At 40.0% G+C, this 23,251-nt stretch overlaps 1 protein-coding gene across 6 annotated transcripts in view; it reads left to right on the forward strand.

Annotated features, from left to right (window-relative positions):
• Positions 1 to 23,251, forward strand: part of LARP4 (La ribonucleoprotein 4) — a 42,049-nt gene that overhangs the window by 4,682 nt on the left and 14,116 nt on the right. For 2 of the 6 annotated variants that reach the window (XM_044994791.1, XM_044994786.1), the window contains exons 2-10: positions 2,496 to 2,643; positions 6,736 to 6,894; positions 8,922 to 8,997; positions 10,499 to 10,635; positions 12,664 to 12,767; positions 15,058 to 15,168; positions 16,410 to 16,463; positions 17,251 to 17,460; positions 18,075 to 18,178. In XM_044994791.1, coding sequence (XP_044850726.1) covers positions 2,496 to 2,643; positions 6,736 to 6,894; positions 8,922 to 8,997; positions 10,499 to 10,635; positions 12,664 to 12,767; positions 15,058 to 15,168; positions 16,410 to 16,463; positions 17,251 to 17,460; positions 18,075 to 18,178 — 1,103 coding nt within the window. Of the gene's footprint in view, positions 1 to 878; positions 1,296 to 1,466; positions 2,059 to 2,495; positions 2,644 to 6,735; positions 6,895 to 8,921; positions 8,998 to 10,498; positions 10,636 to 12,663; positions 12,768 to 15,057; positions 15,169 to 16,409; positions 16,464 to 17,250; positions 17,461 to 18,074; positions 18,179 to 23,251 lie in introns of those variants that run through there. The other 4 variants (XM_044994788.1, XM_044994790.1, XM_044994789.1 and 1 more) reach the window with 4 other exon arrangements.

Consider the following 23,251-nt stretch of genomic DNA (forward strand, 5'->3'; position numbering starts at 1 on the left):
TGGGCATGTAATAGTATGACGTTTGTGCAGAAGTACGTTCCGTGTCTCTTTGTTACAGAGCCTGTATTTGTGTGGATCATGCAGGGCCAAGGATATTGTTCACATTAAATAAACAATGTTAGTACATTGGAAGAATGCTTTGAGTTTCTCACAGTACAATCACAACTGTGATTTGATATTTCTAATTTGAATTTCAGCAGCTTTACTTCACCTCATTGTTCATTACAGTCTATAATTCTGGTTATCACATTACTCCCTTACTGGGAAATATTAGAATTGTGTATTTTTAGCTATTTAAACTGTTGGGGAAACTTAAGAAATGTAATAAGGCAATCTCTCCTAGTTGGTGCCTCAGTGATGTTTCATAGCTGTAGAGACATGGCAGCATGAAGGGAATATGCCTGAGTAGCACCATTCAGTGTATAAGGGCTTCCTCCTCTTTTTGTGGCAATAAGACAAAACTCATGCAGGCTCATATGAGGGTTGTGACACAAGCAGTTAAAAAATCTCATACTCCAAGCAGAGTGTAATCAATCCGTAGCTCTGCTTGTTGGCCTAAAAATTGCAGCATACATGATGTGCATTATCCTGCATGCCCCTCTCCTGGAAAACCTTGTCGTCATAAAGATAAACAGAATCTGGTTTTATCTAGCACCTCTTACGGCATCTCTTAAAAGTGCTTTACAAAGTAACATGAGCCAGATTTTGGCAGTGGGTAGCCATCTTGACTAATGGAGAAGCCATTGGGTTCAGTAAAATCAGCTTTCACACAACTGCGCTCCCAGTCTGTTGCCAAGGAAAACACTGATGTCACAAATTCAGCATTATGACTTCACTGCAGGATAAAGTAGGATGAGCAAATATCTGTTAAACAAAATTCTTTTGAAGAGGATACCTAGCAGGAGAAATTATTAATCACATAGGAAAATGACCAGAGGTTTAAGTAAAACTAGTCTGGCTTTCACAATTAAGTCTGTCTTTAGAGAATTTATTGAAATCCAAAAGAAATACAGTGCTTACATTCCAGGATACCATAAGTGATGTCGGTCAACTATTCTAATCTCTCTTAAGGAGAGTTTATTATTTTTGACTCTGAAAAGGACCACAGACTGAAATACAAAGCTTGAGTGCTCATGTTTAGGTTTTGTGAGACTAACTGCAAAACCATTCCATAAGATATGGTTTTTATATCAAGCTGAAATGCTAACTGAATATGCTGGTATCTGATCCCCTCTGAATTTCTCACATCCAAAGCTGAACAAGCCTACTCCTTGGAGAGTTAAAGCAGACAAACGGTTAGTGAGCAGGTGAAACTGGATGCAAAGATTCTTAGTGTTGTTAGAGGCATCCCCTGTAAGACCCTGGCCGTGTGCAAGGAGTTCCAGTACTGATATTTCTCTACATCAGTCTAAAGAAAAGACAGATGTCATACCTAACATTCAAAGTATCCCTAACTATCAACAATCTTTCTCCAGGTCAGAGGGAATTCCTGGAATGACATACTGGCTGCTATCCAGAGCATGTCTTCTGGGAATTCTCTGGTTTTGGATAGCTTCCTGGTAGACTTTATGTTCTGTTGAGCAGAGCTTTCAAGCAGGCCAACTCTGTCATTTTGTAAATATTAGTTTTACTGATCATTGTCTCGCTGCAATGTCGTAACTGCTTTGTGAAAATACTTCAGTGGACTGAAACAAAAAGGCTTCATGTGGTAAATGGGGCCAGTAGTATTTGAAAAACATTACTATTTGTCTATCAAGCTCAGTTGAATAAGCAAGAGTCCATACTGTAAACTCTCTGCTAAAAAGGCATTTGATGGGGTGGAATGAGAGTACTTACATTCCACACTCTGGCTTCAGAAAAACTGCATACACGAAGAGCTTGATTGTGACCCTTCAGAGTCAACGGAAGTCTTGAGACTGAGTTAATTGGACATGGGGTTGGATCATAGAGTACAAGATAGTACCACAATTAGTTGCCTTTTGGATGTGGATAGATCTGATTGCAGACCTCGTTTATTAGCACAGCCTCTCTCCTGAAAGTGAGACTTGAACAACATAGGTAGGAAGCCCCATATAAATGAAGGCAAGATCTGATTCCTTCATCATTTTATTACCTATAATTTTCTCCGAGTCCTTTTAGTGCTTAGTTGGAAATGGACATTCAGGTAGAGTCTCAGTTTAAAAAATAAACTTGGCTGTTGCTTTGTTCCTCCACAGCATTACCATCTGAAGTCTTGCATCATGGCAGTGAGATGAATGAGGCCCTCTTTTAGCCAGACCTCATCCTTGGAAATTAGGGAGATAGCTTGTTGAGTATAATATCTGACTTTTGTCTAAGAACCTATTCTCTCTTGGAAGGTGAAAGTCTGTTTTCTGCCTCTTTGGTTATTTAACTGTCTTAAAGAAAGCACTATGCCAAGCTGTAATAACTGCCCTAACTACTTTCTCATTCTTCTTGGATTATTTTTGCAAATAATTTACTTTTTGTCTCTTCAGCAGGTAACATCAAAAGGTACTGGCTTAAATCCAAATGCAAAAGTGTGGCAAGAAGATCCACAGGGAAGCACTGAAGCTGCACCAGTGACCAATGGCACTGAGCATTTGTGGCAAGAAACAGCTGCTGCACCAGGAACTCATAGTGAGGGTGAGATGTCTAAATGCAAACGATGACTTAATCCCTTGCTTAGTTTGGATTGTGCGTATTCTATATGAACCTAAATCCAGTAGTAAGAAGCAACCAATGTTGTTGTCCTTGAAAGAACAGCTCTAGAGGCTGATGTAGGAGCCAACATGGGTTGAATATGACAAGTTTTCTGAAGCCGTTTACTGCCCGTTAACTGCATCAGTAAATAGTAGGGACTGCAGAAAGGTCTGATCTGAATGAACTTTAGTTTAAGACTCTGAGTTGGTACCTAAAGCTGTACTGAGGAAGAACAGGCAGGATATGAAAAGTAATCCAAGAAGGGAACAGTGTGTTATGGCCCCCTATAATACTTAAGAGGCCCAATGATGACCAAGTATCGCGCTACGAGGGAAACAAGCTGCTAAATGTGCAGAAATGGATTCTATACTCTGTCTCCACCTCCCCCCCTTTTTGATTATTTCTTTCTTTCTTGCTTTGTCTCTGTTGCTTTTTCTCACCATTGCTGCACTTTAGTATATACTTGACCCTGTGAACAGAAAGATTATGAGATCTGAGGGCCACACACAATCCAGATAGATTATGGAGCTATTCCACAGTTACACTTCAACTGGAATGTATGCTGCAGAGCAGTTAAAAGGCAATTGCTTGCTTAAAGCTTAGACTGTACTTGTGTAAATCTTTACTAACTTTGTTAAATCTACCTGTCCATAAGGTGGGTGGGGTTTTTTTAGTTTATTTTTAAAGTTCAGGTGGTAAAACACTTCTGGGTGAATCTGTGTGTCCATATACAAATGAAGGGTTGGTTTACACTGGGAACTTATGCTGGCGTAGTTACATCTCTCAGGGCTGTGAAAAATCCACTGAGAGATGCAGATATACTGATCTAACCTCCGAGACAGTGCTAGGTCGATGGAAGAATTCTTCTGTAGACCTAGCTACCACTTCTTGAAGAGGTAGATTACCTATGCCAACAGGAGAACCTCTCCCACTGGCGTAGGTAGTGTCTACAGTGAAGCACTACAGCAGTGCAGCTGCAGCTATATAAGTGTAGACAAGACACTGGCAAATGCCTTTTAAAATCTTAGGATAAGTGAAGAATCATCTGGTGACAGGAATCTTACTCCTCTACAAATCAGTAGCTCTTCCAGCATGGGTCCTTAACTGAGCAAAACATTCCATTCATGGCAGCCAGCCATTTTGCCTTGATGAATTGCACTGTAGTCTTGAGTGCTGCTACTGCATGTAAATTGGATGTGATTTAATCCTATAAACTGAACACCAGCTCTTTCATGCTAAGAAATGAATTACCACGATTTACTTCATGTTTTTTCTGTTTTGACACTACTTAATTAGCAGCTATATGTGCCACCATCTTATCTTTAAACAGCTTTGAATATTGGCCTGTTCCTGTGATATGAATGTCTTGTGTAAACACACACAATCATCCTGCTTAAACTATATTGGCATAATTAAAGCTGTGCAACACCTATAGTGTGAAAGTGGTTATAATGATGAAAGCACATTTAAACTGGTAACTTCACTCAGAAGTTGTAATGGTATAATTCTTTAAAAAAAAAAAAAGGAAAAAGGAAAAAAAATTGAACCAATATAATTATGCTCATTTAATAATAAATAAATAAAACCTCTGTAGACCAGGGATGTGATGGAGAGTAAGATGGAAAAGCTCTAAGGAAACAATACTCATGTTCAGCTTTTCAGAAATTAAAATACATTGCTGTCAAATATCTGGCTAAAGGAGAATAGGAAGGTTATGAATCAGTCTCCATATCAGCTGCTGTGTATCAGTACCTTGTGGGAATGCCAAGCCTTAAAGACATCTGCTCAACTGTGAGGGCAGGTGAGAATATCCCTGGGAAGGAGTGGCTTTGCTGTCAGTGTATCAGCAAGGTCTAGCTTTGCTCTGGCATCATGGAGTCTCTAGACAGCTGCTAGAGAAGAATAAACACCACATCTCCTTAGTCTAAAATTGTCCATTTGCTGTCAGTTATTTGAAGTTCTCAGTCTGAGTGTAGCTAAGTACCAGGTGACTAAGTCCTGCAGAGGAACTCTACCAACCTCTATGGGATGGATGCCCAAAGGTGTCAAGCCAAGAGTTCCAGGTAAGTGGTAATAACTGGTGAGGTCACTTCTCCTGCAGAAGGAGGCACGTAGTAACGGAACACTGAGGTTTCCTTCACTACATTTCCCCAACATTGCTTTGACAGAGTCCTGGAGATCAGAATACACTTTGGGTATATGCTCAAGGCCCTGTGCTTCTGTTATCTCTCCTGGCTCCCTGTGCCCCACTCTCTCCTATCGTCTCTGGCAGAGCCATTCAGATAGATTCTCCAGCTGGTCACAGCACAGGAATCTTTCTGGTGCAGAGGGATTCTGTAGGAGAAGGTAGCGTAGGGTGGACTAACGCTGCATTTGATTTAATGCACTACTGTGAGTAGGGGAAGAATACATGCATTTCTCCAGTCCTTCTAGCACGACCTGCTCCCTATCCCTGCTTTAGGTTTCTCTGCAAATGTGAGTGGCCCCATCCACTTCCCCAAATCTCAGGTCCAAAAAAGCTAAAATTCAGGTGAAAATGAGTAAAAACCCACACGCTTTTCCCACCCAAAAACTAGGAAATTATGGGGGCAAATTGGTAAATACCAATAATAATAAAAGGCCTCGGGTTAATTGTGGCAACAGTTTAAAAAAAAAATCTGATAAGAGTTTTTAAAAACTCTGCTGCCAGAACAGGTGCATTCATTCTTTAGCTCAGTGCAAGAACCATGTCTTTAATTTTTGTAAATGTATAGTGAAAAGGTTTATATATAAACATTCACTATCACAGGAAAACTAGTGTAATTTTATTTCCAGTGGAAGCAATGTGTAGTTGGCTATATTAATTTACAGCAATAATAAGCAAATATTTGCTTGGCAATAATAATTCCAAGGTTAACTCAGATTTGCTTTTGTGTAGCATTGAAGAGTTCTAGACAGTTGAAACAATTAGGAGGTAGAAGGTTGCCATCTTACTACCTCAAAGAACTTAATCTAATGATCTCATCCTGTGAGATGCTCAGCACCTCCAACTCCCACATATGTCACTGAGAGTTGAATGAATTGGCCATTTAACTTGCAGTTAAAGTTGCAGGATCCAAAGCTCACAGAAGCCAATGGACTTTGGATCAGGTCACTGTTTCACATAGTTTAGGAGTATCTAACTTTAAATTCACTAGCTGGCATTCTGTGTGAATTTGTTTGAAGCCTGTTTGGTCTTACTTTGGATAAGAGATCACTCCTTTGTTATATGGAATGTCAGACTTGCTTAACACTAGAATCCACCTCATGAGTCCAAATCTAGACAGCATTAAGATTATCAAATTGATATTTAGATTATAGGTTGGTAAAGGATACAAAGCGTGATCTTCAAATAATTGAGACTGGCTAAATTCCTGAAAACAATGTGTGTAAGCTCAAAAGCTTGTCTCTTTCACCATCAGAAGTTGGTCCAATAAAAGATACTGCTTCTTTAATAAATAATTAAAAAAAAATCTTGGTGTTTTCATGTTTGTCTTTTGAATGGCTAAAAATATTTCATACTCCTTTATGCTGCTTAAAAAAGCTAAAGCATATTTCTCCAAATGTGCCGTTACTTGTCTTCATGCTGTTTCTTCTGTACTTAAGTGCATTTCACCAATAATGTCCTTTACCGCTAACGTGACTTTGCGTTGGTTAATGAAAGTTATGGTAGGCCTGGAAAAGACCTATTCGATCAGAGTCAGTCCTTCTGCAAGTAAACTTTCCCCTGTTCCACTCCAACCACATCAGATACTAAACTGAAACTACACTCCATTCTATCCCAAATTTTCCTGTTTTCCAAAAACGTTGTGAGACCAGTACAAACAAGGGAAACAAAGAAAAACTGCCTATATACAGTGCTATCAAATACAAAGAAACAAACTAAAAATATGAGTCTTTCAGTTACAGTATTCTTCGGTGTTCTTTGTAACAATGGCAGACAATAAGAATATTTTCCATCTGAAAAGTGTAAACTGATGTGTCCTTTCCATTTACTGAGCATGTTCTCTTTGCCAGGTAATGTAGAGATTGTGGAGGTTAGCTGTAAGCAGTATGAAGTGATGTATTCTCCATCTTGTGAAGCTACAAGAAATGGCACTGGTATTGAGGAAGCAGCTGCTAATGGAATGGCCCTGGCAACTGAGGATCTTGGATACCAAATTTATGATATTTCTGGTGAGTGTTCAAGCTACAGTAGCATTTTTATTCTATGTTGTCTTCAACTCCTATAGTCTTAAGGGATTTCTCACTGTTAATGTTCACGCACCCAGAATGTGATCTGCCTTTCTTTTTCTAGACTTTTTAAAGTCCACAGCTTAATGCAATTGCTTATGCTGTAAATGCACAAATGCTGTCTTTTCTTCATCGGTTATCACTTGTAGCCTAAAGAGCCGAGGCACTGAACAAAGCTGCTCTTTAGAGCTTACAAGTGGAATGATTGTTATCGCAGGACTATTCATGTTAATCTAATACATAATATACAAGAGAAACAAAGTTATGTAAGCAAAGACTAATAGAGCCTCTTAAGCTCAAAATACAGGTTTTCTACTGCCTCTGCAGCCTTAGAAAATTACTTTAATAGCATTGCCAAAGACATTGCTAGGGAGTAGTATTGGAGGGCAGAAGAGAGTGTGGTATAGTTGGGACAGAGACTTGAAGAACCCTTCACAGTGGGACTTCAGAGTGGAACTGCAGGGAGGGAAGAAGGGAAGTAACAGGTATCTGAGATCCAGAAGACAGTGTCCATTCACTCATCAAATAGCAGTGTGAAGGAACTTTTCTATGATATTCTCCTGTGAGCAGTGTGTTGCTTTTAATAAACTTAGCCTTTGCAATGAATAGGACTTTATAAGATTTCTCAACCTTCTTCATCTAGAATCAAACCTCTTTCTGCAGAATAACAGTGTTGTATGCGCTCCCCCTGAAATGAATAGGACATGTCCAAGACCTTGCTTTCCTTTGCTTACAATACCCTCTTAGGACAACATCTCATGTGAAGATGTTTTTTGCATGCACGGAAACTTTTTTTTTTCCTGCCATCATCTAACCCAGAGGAGTTGGTTCGGTGGTGGGTGGAGTGTAATGTGTGTATACATTAATTTGTGCACCCCTTTTGGTGTGATAAGACTTATGTGAATGCAAGGAAACATTTCTATTGGGAAGCAGAAATAAACATGGCTTTACTTGTTTCCTTGGATTTGCATTATTGATGATGGGAGGAATGTGCTCAGCTCTGAGAACAGGGTTAATTACCTGCTGCGGTGTATCAGGTGAACTTATGTTCATCTCTCACTTTGGTGACCTATGGGGGTTGGGGCAGGGACTTTTGGACCACATTCTGAATGAATCCTAGTGTTCTGGTCACCAAGACAGCGAAGTTAGTGTGTGTCTCCCCAGTAACCTGCTGCGGGAAGGTTCATGTGTGTGGTTGCATTTATTACATGCAACAGTCTATAACACGGGGAGAAAGTTTACTAAAATCATATACAAATAGTCCCACTTTCATCCTGCATGTTCATTAATTGATTTTAAGATTGTCAGTTGCTGTTATGGTGGGAGACGGTCTTATGTGTGTGAAACTTAGTTTAGATTTTTCTAGTGAAATCCAGTATGTTCATATCCCTCTGATGCTGATGTAAAAATGAGTGTGAAGATTAGTCTGGTCCTTGTGTCCATGACTTGAAGTCTTTTAACATTTGAGCTACAATCAAAGAACTGCATTTGTATGTGCACAAATGTCTGAACAAGTACTATGTTTGTATGCGCAGTCAGTATTCCTTAACACAAAGGGTTTAATTAGTTACTTGCATAAACATCAGAGTGGTAATTTATGCATATGTACTTTTGTCCACATAGTTCTAAAAATGTGGTCCTTGTTTTTTAAAGTCCTCTTTTGAACGCTAACTGGTCTTTAAGAGAGCATTTTAAAATTAAAAGTTTTCCTGTACTTTGAATCCTCTCTTGAAGGCTTCTGTTGTCAGGGGAAGGGATCCAAATGGGCAAAAATACATGAACAAATAGGTCCACTCAAAACGATAAAACAATTGGAGAGCCGTATATCTCAGACTTCCATTCCTCTCATGTTATACTGGAGGATATTTAATATTTTCACTTTTTGCACAACTAAAATTCACTTTTGAATTATGTTCTGGGTTACACGATTGGGATCCAGTGGGAGTATGCTAATTTAATGCCTCTTTCAGGTGAAGGCAGCTCTGCCGTGTCTACAGAAGACCTGAAAGAATGTTTGAAGAAACGACTCGAATTCTGCTTCTCACGGTATTGTGTGAAGAATTCATTCAGCATCTATTAAATGCTTTGTGAAAGTTGCAGCTAAAGGACCCCATGTTTTGGTTACATATGTCCTATGCTCTGGGTCTTACTTTTTACACCGTGAAAAGGAGGTTATAAACCAGGAGATCAGAGGTCAAATCCTGATCTCACTTGCTGCTGGGGTAGCAGGCAGTATCTGAGTAATGTATTCTACTCCAGGGAAGATGGCATTTTGTCGTGATGTCAGGGCAGCCTCCTTGGGTCAACTTGTATTGGATGCGGGGTATGTATATACATCTGCAGGAGATCCTTTTAGCATGAAAGATGCAGTTACTGTATTTTGCCTTTAACCCTGTGGCTTCAAGTTTCAGGTCTTGATCTTGATTCTCTGCTGAACTAGGCCAGCTCAAAGACCTAGATGGATAAAATGAAGTACTTCTGTGGAGTTGGAAGCTAGGGAAGAATGTTATTCTCCCTCTAAAGAGGGTTATGGAATTAACTGCTAGTTGTCAGGGGTGGTAGGATGGGTGTATCCTTCCTCTAGGACGTAATCCTTTGAGTAACTGATAGTATAAGTGCAAGTGGGTGCAACTAATTTTGCAACTGTCAGGTCAGCTCCACAAGTAAATCTGGTTATGCCAGGTTTGATTCTGGCCCAGAGTCTGATGGAAAAGCAAACTTGGGAACAGGCTACACTCTGTGGAAAGCTGTTAACAGAGACCGCCGACAGGAATGCTCTCAGTTTACAGTGCATGTACAGCCTGCCATGTTCACACAATGGCTGCAAGCATTGGTTGCATTGGTCATTTGTAATGCCTAAGGTGAGATCCTCTAGTTCTGCTGCAGCTTTTCTTTTCTCCCTAATTTTGGACAAGAGCTAGAAGTGTTGGAGCTGAACCAGTTCAGCTGGCCCTGCCAACTCTATCTGACAATGCACACCTGCAGCTCATTTCCGGAAACTACTCAACCACTGTTTCTTCCAACAAAGTGCTGGGTGCCGTGGGAGGGGTTCCAGAATGCAGTGGTCCAAAAAGACCTGTAAGTGGTGCTGTGCGGATGTGCCACAATAATTCTGTTGGTGCTGATTGGGACTGCTGAAACATTGCAAGGGCAAAGAAGCCAGCCAGCCATCTCCTACAGAGCCTGACCCTGCAATGTTGTCCTTGTTTAGTGAAGACTAATTTTCTATATTTCACAAATCTAGGAGGTTGAGGCTACTTAATTGCATACTGGTAAGTAGCTCCTTGGGATGGATGTTGTACAGGCAGGGTAATATGCCAGCAACTTAGCCTCCGACACCTTTCAGCTGCCCTTTCACTTTATTTTCGTTGCCTTGATTCTGTTTGCATTTATTCCCAAGAGTGAAAACCTGTGGGAGCATGTGCAACTTGATTAGAATGGCAGTTATTTTGTTTTTTAAATCTTAAAACAGTAGTTGTCCTATCACTCCAAGCTTTTTTCCTAACGCCTAGAATTTGCCTAAAATGTATATTTTATTCTCTTCTAGCGAGAACCTTTCTAAGGATCTTTACTTGATGTCTCAAATGGACAGTGATCAGTTTGTTCCAATATGGACAATTGCCAACATGGAAGGAATTAAGAAGCTGACCACCAATATGGACCTTATTCTTGAAGTATTGAGATGTGTGTCTTTTTTATATTAAAATCTTTTCTAGATCAGTAGAAAAAATGTGCTGCTGAAAGCTCTAAATACAAGGAGCTTTCGGTTTTAAAGAAACCAGTTGTATTGTTCTTCTTTCTGTAGGACTGGTCTCTGGCATATAGCTACCGATTTTGTTCATGGAAAAATCGGGTTGTGATTAATTCTTCTTGGAGAAAACCAAGCTGTCCAAAGCAGATCCATATAAGAGTAGCTACCTCAGTCTCTTGTATCTTGTATTTAGTAAACTTCCTCAAATTTGTCTTGAAAGAAAGAGCTTTCATGAGGACTGAGTTTTGATAACCAAAAGCAAAAATCTTACTCCCTGAATGTAAAGAATGACAAGTCTGCTCTTCTGACTTAATGTAGAAAGTTCACTAGAAGGGGTAGTTCTCCTGTGGTACTGACTCTGCACACCACATCTCTGTAAAACAGTTTGAATCTACTGCTTTGCAATGTTTACTTTGAATCCATAAATGTTTTTCCCTGTTCCCATCTAAATTTCAGTAGGACTCTGCTTAAGAATTTCAAAAAATTAACTCCCTTCCCTGAGCTCAGACCAGCCCCTTAGTCTAATTTGTTGTTGTCTTTAGTTTAGTTTTGTAGGCAGAGAAACGCTGAATTGGGATGGGAGGCAGTATCCATTTCCTTTTGATGTATCCATGTAACATTGAGCTATGTTCACATGGATGGAATAATGGATCATTTAAGCTCTTGCACTCTCACTTCCCCCTTCCACACCCGCTCACAAGTGGAGAAATGCCTACGCTTAAGATTTCTCTCTTATTATTGACTGGTAATTCAAACATCTGTCTCTTGTTACCAGCCAAAGACACAGATTTTACAAGATTTGTTTATCACTCTCCTGGAACTCTCTCCCTTCACATGTAAATGTGAAATTCAAAAATGTCAGCTCTTCCTGGTGCATGTCTGATGCCAAGAAAAACCCCTAAAATTAATTTCTGTTCAGTTGGGAGCATGTTTTTTTCCTGTTTCTTTCAAAAGTACTGAGTATCCACAACTCACATTGATCTGGGGAGTTGCAAGTGCTTAGTGCCTTTGAATATTAAGAGAATGTGTATATTGCATTGTGTAGTGCATGTGTAAATGAATTCATGACTCCAGATAATTCAAAAACTCATCATTCAGTTACTCAAACTATCCACCAATATCTGCCCAGAAGCAGGGTTGATATGTGATCGCTATTTAAAAAAATAGCTGCATAATATTTTTTTAGCCACAGTTCATGGTCTTACAATACAAGATTAGTTACATGATTTTCATTGTTAATATTGAGAATACACTCTGGTTGCCCATAGCTAGTCAATACAGACCTTGTGGTGCCAAAAGACCTGCTGACTTCACTGTGCGAGAAGTGCAGATTTGTTCCCTTAGTAGTATTTGTTTCTGGACTGAACGATATGAATGGAGACAGGCACCTATTATAAAAATAAAAAATTCAGTGCCAGTTGGGGAAAATACTATTTTTGGTGAAAGCTTAAACGCCTAACTACCAAATGTGGTTTGAAAATTTAGGTTTTACTTTGACTTTTCACACACCTTTGCCTCTCGCCTATTAAGACTGAGATTCATCACAGCTGATCTTGTCTATAATCTCTACAGGTAACTAAGGAGATGTCAAGATCTCTAACAGTATATGTAGGCAATGAAACAGTCATGTTTCTTCCCAAATTCAAAGCACACTTTACAGTCTGTCTCATGCTCATTTGGCACTGTTGTGTTTTCTGATATTTGAATTCTAAACCGTTTCAGAATTTGAAACTTTTTTCCCTTTGTGTCTTACTTGGCTACTCTGAGGATAGGCTTCTGAGTTGTTGTTTCAATATGTATACGTGGACCAAGTTGTGAAAAATTAGATCCTAACCAAAGGAGATCCTTAATGCCTGCAAATATGTCAAAATATTAATTGATTTTAATCTTGTTGCTGACTGTTCTGTGTGTATTGCAGCGAGTCTTACAGCTACTAATGTCCAATTGTATCTTAATTTTAGCTTCCCCTATGGTACAAGTAGATGAGAGAGGGGAGAAAGTAAGACCAAACCATAAGCGATGCATTATTATTCTTCGTGAGATCCCTGAAACAACACCTATAGAGGTAAAAAAATAATCTCATGGTTTACAGTAAGTATATTGGGACTTGAAAACATAGCTCTTTTTGTTGCAGCTTGAAGCAATGTGCTTTTTAGAAAACTGATTGGCAACTTAAGCTGTAGATAAAATTTAATTCAACTGAGTGATATTTCTTATGAACAGCTTCTAGTCTTTTCTTTCTTGAAGCAATGTGACATCCAAAGACCATATCTCATTCCACTGATGTCCTTTTCCATTATGTTATTAACACAGTAAAATGCTCTTTGTTACATGAAATCTATTCTCTTCCACTGAAGACTATGGAGCTATCTGAGCTCTTCTGGAAGGCAGGTTGAATTGGTTTCCTTTCAGATCCAAAAGTAAGAAATCAGTCCAGAGAATAACTTGGATTTCAGGCAAAAATTTTCACAGCAGGCACTTTGCATTAAGTCAGAGGGTTGTTTTGGCAGATACAAACATTAATAAACATTTCTTATTCATTGTGATCCAGTTTGAGCCAAGCTCATTATGGTGATAGAAAGAGGATAATAAAATGCCTGCTGATATTTGGCTGACAGAGCTGTTAGTTAATGAATTTTTTTAGAAAATTTTAGAGCTGTAATGTGAGGCATTTGTGTAGTGGTACTCTAAATTAGCAATACTAATGCAATTCTAGATGAACAGATTTGTCCTTGTAAATTCCTGAAGTCTGTTGCTCCTTTTAAAAGCTGTAACCCATTGTGACACCAGCAACTTCTTGCAAAACTGTTACTTTTCTGGAAGTTAAGAATCTTGCTTCAGAAGGACCTCTGTCAAGGTAACTTGGCTAACTTGAAGCCACAGAGGATGAGGCAATATCTCTTATTGGATCAACTACTGTTGGTGAGTTAGACAAGCTTGTGAGCCACACAAACCTCTTCTTCAGGTCAGGGAAAGGTACTCCAACTGAGCATCACAGCTAAATGCAAGGTGGAAAAGATGATAAGTAGTTAACGCATAAGTAGTTAACGCATATTCTAAGGGACCATTCAAGTTAGAGTACATTGCATACAACTTGAAGCCAGTTATTCATAAAGCTTCCTTGCCAGCTTAATGCTGCGATATCTTCCTTTATCCCATGGTCCCCTCACCAAAAAGCCCACTATTTTTGGTTTTGTTTTTTGTTGTTTTTAATCTGGGTAGCTCCTGAGTGCAAGACTGATGTTATTCTCTTAGAGAACTCCACAGATGTACTTTTCATGTAGGTAGAAATCTCAAAGAATTAAACTTTCTAAAGTCAGTTTTGGGCATCTTATTCTCATTACAAATGTACCTATATGCATGTCTGATATTGAAGAAAACTCAATGTTGCATAACAAAACCTAAGATTGTGTTGTGCTCTGACATAGGAGACCTGCTTGCTTACTACGCACTCTCTATCCGTGGCCTCACAAAGTCGCGGGACCTCCTGGTCAACCTCCTCCTCGCCCTGGCTAAAATGGCCATCTACGCAACCAGGGAGAGGAGGTTGGCCAATGGAGACTCCTGTGACTGTGGGGCTTGGTTCCGATCCTCTGTCCGTTCATGTATCTGGGCAGAGTTCCTCTGGGCGGCGTCCACTGGCTCTCTTGATGCCTTCGAGGAGCAGTGGGCGCTGTCTGGGGTTCTCTGCTCGGTGTCCCCGTCAGGCTCCCTTCTTATGACCCTTTGACCGCACTCCTGTCCCTGTTCTTTTATTAGTTGTCCCCCGAAATTAGTGGCTTTCTGAGGTCCTGTAGATCCTCCTCTTAGACTGGGGGGGGGTCCTTTAACATTGGGCGGGCTTCTGCCCGCCCAGTTTCACAGAAACCCAATAGATAGATACAGTTCCCTTCCTACACAGATTGGCAAGGCTTGAGTGCTGCTGCATCAGCTGCATATTCAGCCCCCTGGGATGGGTGATAGGATCCTTGTAAGAGACGCTTTTTGCTGATTAAGAGCAGTTCTGAAGGGCATTAGTGGGGATCTCAGGGTTTGGAAGTGGAAAATGTTATCTGGGAGAATGCATGAATCAGCACATAAACCACCATATCCATGTAGTATCTGGAGAAATATACCAACATTTTAATGTTTGTATCTTCAGCTGGACCAGTGTCAGTCTAGTAATGAGAGAGATAACATGGCAGTTATATGCTTCTGCTAGGAGGTTGGACATATTCCTGGCTACAGGATGAGCCTTCAGTAACTCAGGATGTAGAACAAAAACTTCCCCTGGTGGGGAGTGGACGTTAAATCTCCCAGTTGGTTTGCAATGATAGTTTTGGAGACCCAGTCCTAACAAGTTTCGTTTTCTTCAGGAGGTTAAGGCGCTGTTTAAAAACGAAAACTGTCCCAGAGTGATAAGCTGTGAGTTTGCTCACAATAACAACTGGTACGTTACATTCCAGTCAGATACTGATGCACAACAGGTAAGACTCCATTCAATTTGAAGGCAGTCTCTATCCTTTAATTGAACCTTCCCTGTTATTCTTGCGAACAGCACATCTGGTACATGATAAAATATATGCCAGAAGGGAGAGTTAATTTAATTTATTAATGTATGCAGCACCTATTGCCTGGAGAGCTAGGAGCTTATTTACAAAGTTGAATTCAGTTTAACTGATAGAGAAATTCAGGTGATTAGGGATGACTGCTGTTCTTGGACTACATTTCTACTCTCTGCCTCTTTTTTACCATGTGTGCTGCTTCTATTTGGTCTCTTTTGCTACTCTTGACAAATAATAGTGTCTAGTTAATGGAAATGTTGTTGGATACTGGATCTAGTATCCTGTAATGCTGGCTTTGTTTAAACTAGAGCTAGTTAAAAGGGGGACCAATCTACATGGGCATCACATTAATTTCTGTAGTTCTTCCAGTTGCACTGTTGGGACAAATGGGTACAATTGGGCTTTTATAGAAAACTTAAGAGTAATGCATGAATTCTTTCTGTTGAAACTCTTCTCAAATGCACATCCTGCTGCAGTCACCATGACTAAACCTTGCAGTTTTGTGCTACTGCATGAGAACCTGAAAGCAAAACTGTATCGAAATTGCCTGGACAGGAAAATGAAACTGAAGCTTTTTTCATTGAACAAGCAGAGAAGTGGGCAGTTTTAAAAAAAAGGCCAATTAAGTATCCCTGTAAATAACTTGATGGGCAATGATTTTTTTTTTTTGCTGCCATAGGAAAAAACTAGGTGTTTTGCGGTGAAGGCAACAATAATATTACAAACCAGGGTTTGACTTAGTACAAATTCTCCCTTTTGGTGTGGTTTCTCAATGTCACACTCAAATATTGAAATGCCATTGCAGTGGCACACTTAAGGCAAGCACTCTTCTGTTTAACCCTTGCAACAGAGATTAAATATTTACTCTTTGACAGCAACATGATATGGTCATGTCTGTGTTAGGATTTAAGAAAGATGGATCAAGGCAGGAAGATGTGTGCGCTAACACATTGCAGCTTGGTCTGCATGAGGAACCACAAACTGTTGATGCTCTGAATAACACAATGGCTTTTCCTCTTGTAAAATTGTCATAAACTTATCAAAATATAATGCCACTTGAATTCAGGCCTAGCTATGTTTATATTAGTCAGTTTGTAAAGACTGTCTTTGAAGTGCAGATTTACCAAAATGATCTTTCAATAAATGTCTTTTTATGTACACAGGCATTTAAATACTTAAGGGAAGAAGTAAAAACCTTTCAGGGCAAACCAATAATGGTAAGACTCTTTTTATTTAATATGGGTATGGGGAGATTTCAGGGCAAAATCTTGGATCTTTTTCTTTGGCCAGCACTGTAAATTTATTAAAATTAGTTTTGGGTTGCAGAGCCGTTCCTCTGTAGGACACTAGCTTGAACCCAATTTAAGTGTGTGTGGTGGGTGATCCCAAGTGCAGTTTCTACTGAAGGGATGTGTGTGTGGGGGGGGGGGTGCGAGTGTAGGTGTAGGTATAGATACTTTAAGCTTCCAAACTGGCATCCTTGTTTGTAAGACTCAGCAGAGGGAGTAAGGACTTTGATTCTCTTCTTTTTGTAGAGCTCGCTCCTCTAGAATGACATTTAGACAACCTGGCTGTGCAGTGTGGGGGAAGCTTGCCCTGCCTGCTGCTCTTGATCCTGTACCTAATCTGCTGAGAAGTGAGGACTTTAGTTCCTACAGTTGTCAATCTGGCATCTTTCACAGCACTGACTTTTGCTTAAATTCTGAGTTAGTCTCATATTATAGAGCAGTTATTGCCATAAAATGCAACATAAAGTTTTAAAGCTTTGAGTGATCCATTGGTTTAAGATACCCACCCTTAATTTTAGCACTTTATTGTAAGAAGGGATAACCAGCACAGCAACATAGTCTATCACACAAGGTTTATGCTTGTAGTCAGCAGTTAGCCTAGTTTTTCCTTACTTACATTATAATAAAAATAAGAGAGAGAAAAAACTCATGTCTTTCCTCTTGCTCTCCCTGCCTCACATATGGCACACGTAACTTGGTTTGATCTCTCTTACAGGCAAGGATAAAAGCCATCAACACATTTTTTGCTAAAAATGGCTACCGGGTAGTGGATTCCAGTGTGTATACTCAGCCAGTTCAAACACAAGCACAGTTTGCCTCACCACTGTTTATGCAGCCTGTATATAGTCCTCAGCAGTACTCTATTTACAGTATTGTGCCTCCGACTTGGTCTCCAAACCCTGCACCTTACTTTGAAACACCACTGGTAAGTAACTGCTGCAAATTTTCATAAAATGGGAGGGTTTTTGTTATCAACACTGATGGGCAATACATTAGGAATATTATCCCAAAAATCTACTCTGAGAGCTTGAGTAACAAATTGGCTTGTGTTGATTGGGTTGACCTCTCAGTCTTGCAAGAGACATGGGTCTGGTCACCGCTTGCATGTGTTTGTGGATTACTGACCATTGGCTTCAGCTGGTGATGGTCCAGATCCAATAAGATAAGCCTCTAAAAGGCACTCTGTCCTATCACCAGCATCAGTTAAATCTCAGGGGCCTCTGATGTAAACTGAGTTTATCCCAAGCAAACCTGGGGAGGTGGAGAGGGATTTTCTTGGCTCTTCTTGGACAGAAAGATCATGAGACTGTAGTGGCTTTACAAACTATAGACCTAGGGAGAATTTTTTTTTTGAATGAGGGATTGTAAGAATGGCATGTGATGTCACAGGGTTGAGGTATGAAACATTCTGGATAAAGCAGCGAGTTAAGTTGATGTCAGCAGTGCAGGAAAGGGCCAAACAACCATGAGCATCTTTTCTTTTATCTTTAGATTTGGTTCAACGGTTGACAGCCTGCTATTCTTGTCTCTGTATTGCAGGCCCCTTTTCCTAATGGTGGATTCGTGAATGGCTTTAATTCACCAGGATCATATAAGACGAATGCTGCTTCCTTGAGCATAAGTCGCCCATTCCATAGAAACCGGTAAGAGAAAATCAGGAAGCTGGCTGTGCTGTTAGGATTTGCAGTTTCCAGAACTTTAATGAGTCGACAAGGAATGCTTATTGCCAAGGGCGTAATGCTTTGTAGTTGATCTAAATCACTTTCCACCTAGATTTAGCAATCAAGGAGACAATTTTTGGAAACTAAATTTAGCATAAAATCCAGGCCAACGTTCGTGAGGCCATACAATAACAAATCTGTGTGTGCTAGAGAGAACAAAGGTAAGGAAGGACTCGCTTGAAAGCTTCAAAGGGGTTACCATTAAGAGGCACGTAAGTCTGAAACCAAGATAGCTTCCTCTTAAAAACTGGTGCTTCTAACTCATGGCTGCCTTATTTCCTAAACAGAAACTCCCACAAGACAAATTCAGCTTCTGTAGCAAGACTAATATTGTAGAGCCACTCACCTTGTACAACTTCAGAGATGCAGGCTCTTACTATTAGATAAATTCAGCATTCAGCAATTTTATCACTGTAATTCATTACCATGTCAGTCTCTCTCCTGATATAATTTTAGAGTGAGCTCAAATACATTCATTTGCAGAGGAGGAAAACAACCTTGTGTGTCATTGGAGCAATGCTCTATAATTACAAAAGACTATAGTACTCTTGCCTTGTGTGGGTGGAAACTTTTATTTGCAGGCTTTCCTACTGAATACAACAAGCAGGCTGATTAGCACAGTAATCGCTTTTATGTTTGAGACTTCACTTGACAACTGCCTGCGTTGTAAACATTTGGTAATGAAGTTAAAGTTCATGGCCATAAATTGACGTGATCAGTGGAGGATGGACTTTGAAATTGGGTCTTCAGGAGCAGAGTGAAGTGTTTATTGCTTCATTTGGGACAAGCAAGGCAGCTGAATTTAGAAAGAGAATTAATTGTTTCTAATGGGGGCAGATCCTGCACAACTGCCACTGAGCTGTGTTAGAGCTGTGCCTGTTTATCAGCATCCCGTTGATTATTAAAACTTAAATGGAGCATTTTTATAGGATTTCTTGTTTGTAGACCTAGATTTTTTTGACTTGCCCAGCTAGTATGTACAGTAAGGGTAAAAACCTTCTAGATGGGCAAGTATATCCACTTCCTAATTACCAGATGGAAGTAATCCACATAATTTTTGCCTTTTGAAACTGTGCTCTTTGTCCAGAAATCTTGAGTCAGCCTCCATTCTAGGCTGGCAGCCAAAGCAACCCTATCAGATCCTCTTGGGGCAAGTCCCCCTGTGATTCCTTGCAGGAAAGATTTAAGTATACTTGGCATCAGCACTGTACAATCATAATCACATAGAATCATAGAAGTGTGGAACTGGAACCTCAAGAGTCCATCTAGTCCAGTCCCCTGCACTCAGGCAGCACTGCATAATAACTAGACCACTCCTGACATATGTTTCTCTATCCTGTCCTTAAAAACCTCCAATAAGGGAGATTCCACAACCTCCCTAGGCAGTTTGTTCCAGTGATTAACTACCCCGCCAGTTAAGTTTTTCCTAATGTACAACCTAAATCTCTCTTCCTGCAATTTAAGCCCATTGCTTCTTGTCCTGTCCTCTGAAGTTAACAAGAACAATTTTTCACCCTCCTCCTTGTAACAATCTTTGATGTACTTGAAAACTTTTATGTCCTCCTCTTCTCTTCTCCAGGCTAAATAAACCAAATTTCAATCTTTCCTCAAAGGTAATGTTTTCTCTGACTTAACTAGCTTTTATAGGAGTTGAGATATCCCCCTCCTCCTTTGAGGGCTGGATAGATAAGAGGACAAGTGCTTCCCTCTCTCATTTTGGCTGTTGACCAAAGGGACTGGTCCATATAGTTGAAGGAGACACATCTCCTTATTTAGAACTTCTCATTTTAATAATCAAAGGTTCCTTAAGTTCACCATCGACCCCTGTTCTTAAGGCTTTTGAGACAGAGATTCTGTCCTGAATCTTAGCAAAGCATAGTGTAAACTTTTACTATTAAATAAGTCGTCTAATTTCATACTGAGTCCAGGGTTGGCCAGAAACCATACCAAATAATGTAATGGCTCTAGATAAGAGCTCCATATCCACTAGTGACAAGAAGTTACAACACATGCTTACTCCTAGGTAGCTCCTGCTTTATTGTGGGAATTCTATTGCATGATGGAGTCTCTGGAAGAGAAACTCCCTTCAGAACAGTAGGAATTGTAAAGGGTTAAGACTCTTAAATGGGAGTCTCTGTTGTAATAAACCTTTTCTTTAGTAGAGAAACATAGTTGAGTTATTTGAGCTCCTTCCTTCTCCACAAATGGAGCTCTGATCTTTCAAGGTAGTAGAAAGATGGAGATAGCTTTATTGCACACACTACAGTGGACTCTGGTTCCAAACACGTTTTGTCTAGGATGTGCTCTAGCCTTCCCTACATCAGTGTTATCTTGGTGTGAAGCTTTCCTTATGCCATTGCAACTTTAAAACCTGTTTCCAGGATTTCAAATGTTATGTTTAAGGAGGATAGTGGAAGCCTCTGAGAAACGTTCCCTCTCAGCTGGGATGCTAGCGAGATAAGTGAGATGTAGGCTTAGAGGGTTGGCCCAGTGATGATCAAGTATTGCGCTCAGAGAGAACAGGTCTAACATTCAAAAGTCTGGGCATCTCTCATTTCATGCACACTCTCCTTGCTGACTTTCTTACTGCTTCTTTTCTTCTCTTTACTTTCTCCTATCTTCTGCACTTTTCTCCTGTACTTTTCGTTCTTCTGCCCAGACCAAGATTGTGTGACCTTCTCAATGACAGGTGAGATTATGAGATCTGAGGGCTGACTCATACAGCTTGAAACTTTTCCTTCACTTTGAATGAATGGGTTAAAAAATGGCATACTTAAGTGACTTAACTAAGATCTGCTTTCCATGCCTATTGTAGATGCTAAAACCTATTAAGTGCTCTAGCAACCTCCCTGCCAATGAACATTTATTTCATGTTGTCTATGTACCAGTCTAATTTTACATGTCCCAAGCAGCAGGGATTCCTCTATTTCTCTGGACTGTCCCTAACTGGTATGTAAAGGATGCGCTGTATACTTTTTTGTTTAAATGTGACATGTTCAAGGAGTTCCTTAAAGTCTCAGCCCTCCTTGGTAATTGGTATGCTTTTTAAAAGTTCATGTTCTTTTTTTATGCCTCTTCAGCATGGGCCCGTGAAATCTGTTGGAATAGACCAGATGGATTAGCAAATGGTGGGAGACTTTTTTTTTTCCTGTTGTAATATAGGGTTTCAGTCTGGAAAGGACTGAGATCCACTGATGCATTAGATGTAAATTTTTCAATCTTCTATATTTAATACTGTTTATGCACGGTGGGTCTCTTTCCTCTCTCCTCCCACTTTCAGTTTGGGCAATAAACAACCTTCACTCTTTCTAGGCTGCTTCACGAATTCTTGTGATAGCACAGTGTAGTAGTGTTTGGGTTGCAGAAGAATCTTAAGAATTGAAGGCAATAGAATTTAACATTTGCACAGGAGTCCACATTAGATTGTTACCCGTGGTTCCTTCTGGGCTTAAATTTTATGAATCTGACCAAACAATGTTTAATCATTGAATCAAAAAATGATAAACTCTTCTGTTTAAAAAATATAAATAAATAAAATCACTGAGCCTAAACTGATTGTCACTTTAAGTCTCTTTGCCTCTGCCTCATTTTGTTGATGGAGAAAAGCTACTTACTGGGGTCTGAGGATTGTTTCATAAAGTTTGTTGGAGGTAAGAAGTACTAGGTGATCTCTGTTCAACATGACTACTCTTCTCCTTCAATCCCAGAAAACTTCCTCCAGGGAGAAGGTTACATCCTGCTTCCCCTGTATAGCTTTTTGTCCTGTGGGCTAAGCTTAATTTATCTCATCATGTGGGTAGTCACTAGTCGAGTCTAATGTTAAATATTGGCTGTTTTGTCTTTTAAAGTTTAAATCAATCACATTTATTTGGGCCTGAAATGTTGCAACCTGTGTGCAGGAGTGAAAGGTTCACACCCTGTGACAAACTCCCAAATTGGTGTCAGACTTAATCAACTTCCTTGTCTTGTGGATGTGAGGACAGTAGCGTGAGAATGACATTGGCAAGGTAGGCTGGGCTTCAGAACAATCAGAAAATGGTTCTTCAGCACATGGTTTGCTGAGATTTAAAATGAAGAGTGGATGACTTTTCTGATATACTTCCTGCATTTGAGAGCCAAAGAGGCACCTTCCTAACCATTAGATCAAGCAAACTGTGCAGGAGCCACCCAAAGGAAGTAGTGGCAAAATTGTGTAATTTGTCACTTAAAATGGCATTGGAAGATATAGTATAGAGCACAGGGAAGAATCTTGCACCGTCGGGATTAGATTACTAATCTGTCTGTCTCTCATTTCTGGTTCCATGGTTTGCTATTAGCAGATGGTAACTTGCTGAAGACATTTTGGTTCCCCTCTGCTGAAGAGAAAGGAAGATAGATCCTTGAAAGAACTTCATAGTAGAAGGGAATCTACCTCTTTACTAGCCAATCTAGAATTCCTGGCATTTGGAGACTGCCCTTGGACATTCTCTTTGTCACAGGGATGTATAGATTTTTGAAAATACATCTCTACCCCGATTATAACACGGCCCAATATAACATGAATTCAGATATAACGTGGTAAAGCAGCGCTCTGTGGGGGGTGGGGCTGCGTATTCTAGCGGATCAAAGCAAGTTCGATATAACACGGTTTCACCTATAACGCGGTAAGATTTTTTTGGCTCCTGAGGACAGCGTTATATCGGGGTAGAGGTGTACATAGAATCCTGTGCTCCAAACTGGTGGTGGTTCTTGAGATTTGCTGGGGGGAGAGAGACACTGGAGGAAGCCAAAGTGTGTGGGAGAGTTGGAGGGGGATTGCAAGGAGGGAATCCAGTCTGTTTAGATGGTGTGAGGTAGGGTGAACATTTAGTATAAAAGTTATATTACTTGTCACTCAGTCTGCTTTCCAAGGGGAAACTTTCTCTTAGCTGTGAACTGGATGCTCCTGTGTTGTCTGAAATACTTTGTTTGGAATCATCTGCTTGTATTTTGCAGAGGATATGTGCAACTGTCATT

Source organism: Mauremys mutica, chromosome 20 (assembly GCF_020497125.1).
Source record: "Mauremys mutica isolate MM-2020 ecotype Southern chromosome 20, ASM2049712v1, whole genome shotgun sequence".
NCBI classification, from domain to species: domain Eukaryota; kingdom Metazoa; phylum Chordata; order Testudines; family Geoemydidae; genus Mauremys; species Mauremys mutica.